The sequence below is a fragment of the Myotis myotis genome, unplaced genomic scaffold (assembly GCF_014108235.1).
Source record: "Myotis myotis isolate mMyoMyo1 unplaced genomic scaffold, mMyoMyo1.p scaffold_m19_p_2, whole genome shotgun sequence".
Lineage (NCBI taxonomy): Eukaryota > Metazoa > Chordata > Mammalia > Chiroptera > Vespertilionidae > Myotis > Myotis myotis.
Window position 1 is genome coordinate 35,013,861 of NW_023416324.1, and position 9,244 is coordinate 35,023,104.

General features: G+C 42.4%; 1 protein-coding gene across 9 annotated transcripts in view; it reads left to right on the plus strand.

Moving 5' to 3' along the window:
• The window catches only part of ZFYVE9 (zinc finger FYVE-type containing 9), a 134,223-nt gene that overhangs the window by 122,898 nt on the left and 2,081 nt on the right, over positions 1-9,244 (plus strand). For 8 of the 9 annotated variants that reach the window (XM_036347418.1, XM_036347422.1, XM_036347424.1 and 5 more), the window contains 2 exons: positions 1,670-1,775; positions 4,696-4,872. In XM_036347418.1, coding sequence (XP_036203311.1) covers positions 1,670-1,775; positions 4,696-4,872 — 283 coding nt within the window. Of the gene's footprint in view, positions 1-485; positions 1,093-1,669; positions 1,776-4,695; positions 4,873-9,244 lie in introns of those variants that run through there. The other variant, XM_036347425.1, reaches the window with a different exon arrangement.

The following is a 9,244-nucleotide window of genomic DNA, read 5'->3' on the forward strand; positions in this document are numbered from 1 at the left end:
ATCCTTTAGGCAATAATAATTCCACGTGCGGAGATACAAAAATGAATTACATGTGGTTCCAGCTGATAAGTGGCTCAGTCTCGTTTTGAAATAGTTATAAGTGCATCAAAGTATGGAAAATGCTCATAGAAAACACTGTAGGATGCAGTGAAGATTAAAGAAAAGGAGAGTGGAAGCTTGGCAGAGGTGATAGGGCAGTATTCAAGAACGACTCCATAGAGAAATGGCTGTTGCTTTAGCTGAATCTGGTAAGATGAGTGGGTATTGGCCACATAGCTCTGGGAGAGGAGACATTCCAGTCTGAGGGAATAGCAGACCCAAAGGTAGGCAGAGGGCGTTTACAACACGGCACAAAGACTTACTGAACAAAAAGCAATTTCTAAAGCGTTGAGTACATTTGACTGTTTTACAAATAACCCTGTATCTTCCCGTACTTCACTGGCAAATTTAATTTCAAATTCAGTTTGTTTAATTCTCCATTACAGTTGGAAATGAACATGATTATTAGGACCAAAAAATTGATCATCTGAAAATCTGATGCCGTAACATATTGCTGACTAAAAACAAGCAGGCGGCTTCTTTCTACAACAAGTGCCATTGGCAGCATCTTAGGAAACAGGACAAGAACTAGTCACGGAAGACTGGAACTCAGGAGTTTAGTTTGTAGTGTACAAATGGAACATTTTCCAGCTTGTACACTTCTGTCTGCATATCCTCTCTTAAAAAAGTACTCATCAACTAAGAGTGTTCTTTCTGATGAATTAGCAATTAAACTTAACATTGTTTAAATAATTTTAATTCAAGTGAATGACGTGAATCCCTGATATTGAAATTTAAGTTAAATTTCATCTTACATACGTAGAGATTGGAAAACATAAACAGGTTTCAAAATTGTTAGGAAGAGTTTGGAATCTTTGTGATTCCATTGTTAATCCTTATCACCAATGAGTGTGCATCTCCAGTTATTTATACTTGTTATATTTTGGAGAGGAAATGACTAAAAAGTGGGCCTTTCTATTCAGGAATCTAGGAATGATAATTTAGCACTAAAGGGAATTTGTTGTGATAAATAAAACAGATACTTGTTCACCAGTTCACATCAGCACTGTCATAATGAATATACTCGGTTAAATAATTCTTTTCATCCACAAACATTTATTAAACTCCTATGTTCCAAGTAATGTGTCCGAACTGAGAATATAGCACACAAAGGTAAGTATATCATATTCCTCCCTTTCAGAAGTTCATTTGTAAGACGGATACACAAAATGTGTGGTGAGTATAACGTGATGGGTGTCATAGTCAGGAGCAGAGTACTGTGACAGAGCAGAGGGGAGAGCAAGATTGAGGGACAGGGTGGCTGTGCAGTCACTGAAGGAAGGAATGCTGCAAGGAGAGAGCAGGTTTGAGTAAACAGTTCTTCATATTAAAATAACCAGCTCCTGGAATCATGAGTCCTTCTTTGTATGTGTGTTCTTTGAATTATTTTAGTGAGCCCTTTGCATGAGCACTCTGTTCATACATGTTTGTGTAGTGGCTTCTTGCTGTGATATGTTGATCAGATGTGTTTGGCAAGGTGCCCAATATAATTAGTTGCAAGATTTGATAAGAGAAGTGGCTCTTCTGACTTCAGAGCTGCTTCCATCTCTCTTCTTTGCCTCTATTTTAGTGTCATAAGTCCTATAGATGGGAAGTTAATGGAGTCTATAACAAGTGTGAAGATATTCCATGGATCAGAGTATAAGGCAAATGGAAAAGTCATCAGATGGACAGAGGTAAGGAGATAAAACTTGACATTCTTGACCCGCGTTGAGCACAACTTTTAATAGGTCCAGAGACACATTCTGGTCTGATTCTGGAGGATAATAAAAAAGTCTGTCTGTCTACTATACCGCAGTTCCCTCTGGTCTGTCTGAGGTCACCGGCAAGAAATGCCACCAAGTGCAGGCCGCAGCACTGATGTCTGCTGCTGCCTGTGCACAGCTGTTAGGGCAGCGGTTCTCAACTTGTGGGTTGCGACCCCTTTGGGAGTCTAACGACCCTTTCACAGGGGTCGCCTAAGACAGTGGTCGGCAAACCGTGGCTCGTGAGCCACATGCGGCTCTTTGGCCCCTTGAGTGTGGCTTTTTCACAAAATACCACGTGTGGGTGTGCACGTACAGTGCGATTGAAACTTCGTGGCCCATGCGCAGAAGTCGGTTTTCGGCCTGGGTGAGTCTGTTTTGAAGAAATGGCATTAGAAGAAGTGGGGGGTGTCGGTTGGTCAGGCGACAGAAGACGTGGCGCAGGCGGCCTCGGGATATGCAGCGCTGGGGAGGCGCACGCGATTCACGCACGAGTTGAGTGAGCCAGTCAGTCAGCAGTCTCATGTGCAGTGGTTAGTGCTAGTCGCGTCCGCAAATCCCGCGCGGGTGACAAAAGTACCTACTCAAAGCATAAAGTTACCTGTATTTTTCCAACCAGCTGCAAATCCTACAGGTATTTTTGTCATCAATTTAAGAATTGTAATTATTTTGTGTTGGTGGCTTTATTATTATTTTAGCAAAGGCCAGCTTAGGAGTACCCTAATTAAATTAATAACAATGTACCTACCTATATAATAAGTTTAAAAATTTGGCTCTCAAAAGAAATTTCAGTCATTGTACTGTTGATATTTGGCTCTGTTGACTAATGAGTTTGCTGACCACTGGCCTAAGACCATTGGAAAACACATATATAATTACATATTGTTTACAGTAGCAAAATTACAGTTATGAATTAGCAACGAAAATAATTTTATGGTTGGGGGTCACCACCACATGAGGAACTGTATTAAAGAGTCATGGCATTAGGAAGGTTGAGAACCACTGTATTAGGGATTTGTTTGCACTAGAATTCACGAAGGCTACATCTCTGAATGGTACATACCATCTTTGCTGTATGATTTAGAAAGCTGGGCTAGTTATGCTGCACTCCCAGTTAAATTATCTTAGATAACATGGTTTTTAAGAATTGACTTATTTCATCAGTAGAAAACTAGTGTGTCAACTATAATTTAAAAAGAACAAAAGAAAACTAAAGTTTGGAGACTGAGTAGCTTGTCCAAGCTTACATGGCAAATAAGTAATATCAAAGTCCTGATTCAAACCCTGATCTGGACAACTCCTAAGCTCTTTTCCACTGTATTGCTCCTTAACTCGAAAGCTGTATTAGAGGCTAACCTGGAGCAAGAGGAGCCGGGCAGAGACCCTGTGTGTGTGTACATCTCAGACAAATCAGAAAGTTTATTCTCTGAGAATAAACAGGTGGGTCCTAGGTCTCCCAATTTGTTTTGAATCTTATTTATACTTATCTATAAAATACACTGTTAAGTTAAAGATCTCTAAGATTCCTTGCAACTTTAGAAGTAATTTTTTAAAAGTTCTGTGACTTCTAGCTTTTCTATGTTACACACAAGGTAACTGAGGCAGGAGAGGTTAAGTGCCCTACCCAAGTTCACGTAGCTGGTTCCTGAGAGCAGAGAGTCTAGTGCTGCAGTTCTTGAGCTGTTGTTCCAAGTGATGTCCTTCATACCAGGCCCAGTGTTCTCATACACAGCTCAGTGGTCTTAGGGGCTTGCTTTATGACTATTCCTTTGACATATTTTGAGCAGTTCAGACACTGGAACATAAAAAACTCTATTGCTTATAAAATAGTTTGACCTCCGTTCCCTCCTTTTTGCTCCCTAGTAACCCAGTGAGGCACGGTGGCGGTGGCGACCCATTAATTTGCATAATGAGAAAGGCTCTGAAAGGCTGTGAGCCTGACCTGCCTGATGCTAGTTACTGAGCAGAGGCCAGGGCCTCCCGACTCCGACTCCAGAGCATTTCCCTCCTTCCATGCTGGCACTCTCACCTGTGCATGCGTCACGGGACTTCAGAGCTGACTCCTTGTTAGTATTCTTAGTATAAGCTGCTTATTGAGCACTGAGCTCGGGGTTGGTATATATAAGCATATTTTGCTTATATATCATTTTTTATAGTAACTAGAGAGGACAGGTGCTTTCCATTTTATAAATCCAGATTGGGCATTCAGAAGCCAAAGGACTTGTTCATCACCTTCCTCTATGCGACTAGGACTCAGGTCTCTCAGTTCCAAATTTGCTATGTTCTCCCTATTCCCAGTGTGTGCACACTGGCATAGCTCTGACCTCAGCAAAGGCGGAGCTATATGTTGGGGAAAGCTCTGTGATAAGAGACAGAAGACCTGGATTCCGGGCTTACCCCATCTCTGTCTCTAAATCCTTATGTACACTTGGGTGAATCACCTCCCTTCTATAAGTAATCTGTAACATGAAGGGTTTGGCTCAAGCTATAGGAGCCATTCTCTTAGATTCTAAGATCAGTTCCTAAGAAAATCGTCCACATACAGGAATTACCTTTTAGACGTGCACAATGCAAAATGTAAGCCTTTTTTGAGTAGATTGTACCAGGATGACCCTGACTATGGCTTCCAGGGAAATAGGCAGGTTGCTGCTACCATTTTGTAGATGCAGAGACTGAGATTCTTGGATATAAGATGTTAGTGTCCCCCTTTTGTCCCAGGGACTTTGAGGTACCCTGTCAGGTCTTTTTGCACATCTCTGTGGGTCAGGGTGCTCATGCACAGTGAGCTGATACACTTGTTTCTTCCCAATCTCCTGGGCACAAGGTTAAGTCTCTTATGTTCGGGCAACAGGTGTTTTTCCTAGAAAATGATGACCAGCACAGTTGCTTGAGTGATCCAGCAGATCATAGCCGGCTGACGGAGCACATAGCCAAGGCTTTTTGCCTTGCTCTCTGTCCCCACCTGAAGCTCCTGAAGGAAGATGGAATGACTAAGCTGGGACTTCGTGTGACACTGGACTCAGATCAGGTAAGAGATTCTGAGGCAGCCTCTAAAGCTGGCCTTGGAAGTTGGTCAGTTTCTGTTTTCCGACATGTGAGTTTCCCTGCATCAACTCAGCCTTTCTTTGGACTCTGGGTCTGACCAGATATAGCACTTTGGCTTTCCCTCTGTTTTTTTTTTTTAAAATATTTTATTTTATTTTTTACAGAGAGGAAGGGAGAGGGATAGTTAGAAACATCGATCAGCTGCCTCCTGCACACCCCCCACTGGGGATGTGCCTGCAAGCAAGGTTCATGCCCTTGACTGGAATCGAACCCGGGACCCTTCAGTCCGCAGGTCGACACTCTATCCACCAAGCCAAACCGGTTAGGGCAGGCCTTCCCTCTATTAAAACTACACCTTGCTGTGCTGTTTGATCAGACTCTGAATCATTTGCACTTTGGCTTCCTCACCTCAAAGTGTTCCAAGGACTTGGTTTTCTTTTTAGGGTTAGGAGAAGGGTGTGTGAAGACCCGCCACCCCTGTGTGAATAATATTGATGCTGCCCATTGAGACTCCTCAGTCCCACCCTTCAGGAGTCATTCTGCCCTTAGAGAGCAGGGCCCAGCTGTCCTTTGTCCTGTTGACCACAGCAGGCCTCTGCTGACTGGCCTCTGCAGCTCCCACTCCTTACGGTTTTCTTACTGCGAACATTTCCATGTTTGTTAGTAGATGGGACTTGAGCTATTTCCTCATTCCCTGTCAGCTCACGTCTCCTATAGTCAAGCTTCTCTCCCTTTCTTACTCAGATTTTTTGGTGCTGTTAGTAGCAATAATCCACTTTAAAAATTTTTTTTTATTGATTTCAGAGAGGGAGAGATACAAACATCAATGATGAAGGAGAATCATTGATTGGCTGCCTCCTGCATGCCCCCCCACTGGGGATAGAGCTCACAGCCCAGGCATGTGCCTTGACTGGGAATAGAACTGTGACCTCCTGGTTCATAGGTTGACACTCAACCACTGAGCCACGCCAGCCAGGCAGCAATAATCCATTCTTAGCACATGTGCTCCCACTCTGCCCCAGTCCCTCATCCCATTGCCTCTCTCCCATGGCTTAGCATCTAATCTCTCTACAAGATATACCTCAGATATATTGTGGGTTCCACTCCAGACCACAGCAGTAAGTGAATATTGCAGTAAAGTGAGTCACATGAACTTTTGGGTTTCCCAGTGCATACAGAAGTTACATTTACACTGTACTGTAGTCTGTTAAGTGTTCAGTAGTAATATGTCTAAAATCAATGTGCACACCTTACTTAAAAAGTACTTTATTGCCCTGGCTGGTTTGGCTCAGTGGATAGAGTGTCAGCCTGAGGACTGAAAGGTCTCGGGTTTGATTCCAGTCAAGGGCACATGCCCGGGTTGCAGGCTTGATCCCCAGTAGGGGGTGTGCAGGAGGCAGCTGATCAGTGGTTCTCTCTCATCATTGATGTTTCTCTCTCTCCCTTCCTCTGAAATCAATAAAAAATATATTTAAAAAATACTTTATTGATAAAAAATTCTAGCTTTCAGTGAGTCGTCATCTTTTTGCTGGGGGAGGGTCTTGACTCAGTGCTGATGGCTACTGACCAGGGAGGGGCTGCTGAAGATTGGTGGGCTGTGGCAGTTTCTTAAAATAAGATAATAATGGAGCTGATGATTGACTTCCTTTCACGAACGATTTCTCTGTGACGTGTGATGCTCTTTGATAGCGTTTTACCCACAGAACTACTTTCAGAATTGGAGTCTGCCCTGTCAGACCCTGTCACTGCTTCATCAACTAAGTTTATGAAATACTCCAAATCCTTTGTTGCCTTTCAAGTTTTCACACCAGGGACAGATTACTTTCTTTGCATAAGAAGCAACTCCTCATCCATTAAAGTTTTATCATGAAATTGCAACAGTTCAGTCACGCCTTCAGGCACCGCTTCTAATGCCAGGTCTCTTGCTGTTTCCACCACATCTGCAGTTATTTCCCCCACTAAATTCCTCAAAGTCATGCATGAGAGTTGGAACCAACTTTTTCCAAACACATGTTAATGTTGATATTCTGACCTGTTTCCATGAATCACAAATGTTCTTAATGGCACCTGGAATGGTGAATTCTTTACAGAAGATTTTCAATTTCCTTTGTCCAGATCCATCAAAACAGTCTCTTATCTATGGCAGATACAAAATGTAGTTCTTAAAAAGACTTGAAAGTCTAAATTACTTCTTGACCAATAATGGATGCATTAGCAGACATTAAAACATTAACCCATTGTACAGCCATCAGAGCTCTTGGGTGACCAGATACATGTCAGTGAACAGTAATATTTTAAAAGGAGTCTTTCTGAGTAGTAGGTCTAGACAGTGGGCTTAAAATACTCAGTAAACTATGTTGTAAACAGATATATTGTTATCCAGGCTTTGTTGTTCCACAGGCAAAGTTTTAGCATAATTGTTAAGGACTCTAGGATTTTTGGAGTGGTAAATGGGCACTAGCTTCAACTTAAAGTCACCAGCTGCATGGCCCTGCCCTTTGAAGCCAGGCAGTGACTTCTCTCGAGCTATGGAAGCCCCAGATGGCATGTTCTTCCAATATCAGGCTGTTTGCTCCATTTAATGTAGCCAACTTCACTCATTATCTAGCTAGATCTTCTGTATAATTTGCAACAGCTCTTGCTGCTTCACCTTGAACTTTGTTATGGAGATAGCTTCTTTTCTGTAAACCTCATAAACCAACCCGTTAGCTTCCAATTTTTTTTTTTGCTGCTTCCTTGCCTCTCTCAGCTGCCATAGAATTAAAGAGTTGGGGCCTTGCTCTGGATTAGGCTTTGGCTTGAGGGAACGTTGTGGCTGGTTTGATCTTCTATCCAGATCAGCCGTGGGCAAACTACGGCCTGCGGGCTGGATCCGGCCCGTTTGAAATGAATAAAACTAAAATAAAAAAAAAAATGACCGTACCCTTTTATGTAATGATGTTTACTTTGAATTTATATTAGTTCACACAAACACTCCATCCATGCTTTTGTTCCAGCCTCCGGTCCAGTTTAAGAACCCATTGTGGCCCTCGAGTCAAAAAGTTTGCCCACCCCTGATCCAGATCATTAAAACTTTCTCCATATCAGCAATAAGCATTGGTATTCACTGGCATAGCATTTTTAATTTTCTTCAAGAACTTTTCCTTTGCATTAACTTGGCTGTATGGTGCAAGAGGCCTAGCTGTTGGCCTCTCTGAGCTTTGAATGTGCTTTCTTCACTTGTTCATTTCTAGCTTTTGGTTTAAAGTGAGAGATGTGAGACTCTTCCCTTTACTTGAACATTTAGAAGGCATTGTAGGGTTATTAATTGGCCTAATTTGAATATTGTTGTGTCTCTAGGGAGGCCTGAGTAGAGGAAGAGAGATGGGGTAATGGCCAGTCATTGTAGCCGTCAGAACATACACATTTATTGGTTAAATTCGTAGTCCTATGTGTGTACAGTTTGTGCACCCCTAAATAATTACAAAGCAACATCGAAGATCACCATAACAAATGTAATAAAGTTTGAAATATTTCTAGGATTACCAAAATGGGAGAGACAGAAGGTGAGCAAATGGTGCTTGATAGACTTGCTCGATGCAGTGTTGCCACAGTCCTTCAATTTTTAAAAAACTCAGTATCTACAAAGCACAGTAAAGCAAAGCACAACAGAATGAGGTATGCCTGTACATTTCTTTTGGATTTTGGATCCCTGAGACATGTCCCAGTGTTCCTGTTTGATGCTGTTATCATTAGGGAAAATGTGGACGCTTATGGATCTGGCTCCATTTCCTAACTAGTCATCAATCAAGAAGTGTGTGTTTTCTACTTAAGGTCTTTCCCCATGCTATACTAAGCATAGCAGAGTAATTTAAATGAGGTATCATGGTTCTTTGTCGAATGGTACCAGCTGGAGTTACTTCACATAAAACAATTAAAAAATAATTTTTCACTGATGAGTGGGCCTCTTGATGGCCAGGGCCCTGTTCCATTCATCTTTGAATCTGTGTGTTAGTAGATGCTCAAAATATGGTGTGGGGCCCAGTGGTTGACAGAACAAGTGTTCAGTTCCTGCTGTGCTAGGGAGTTATACTCAGTATAGTTCTCATTTTAATTTTCACAACTATAGGCTTGGGTTTTATTTCTGACATTCTGTGCCTCTCCGTAACACCTCAGTCCCTTCTGGGGGAACTAAGACCCTAACAGGTTAAGTGTCTTAAGAGACCAAGGTTTCACAGCTACCACGTGTTAGGGTCAGGATGAGTAAATGACAGGATGAAAAATGACAGCTTAGGGAAGAGAAGTTTGTGTTAACTGCTGTGTGTCCAGCCCATGGCCAGGAAGCCCATCTCCTTCCTGCTCAGCCTCCTTGGCCC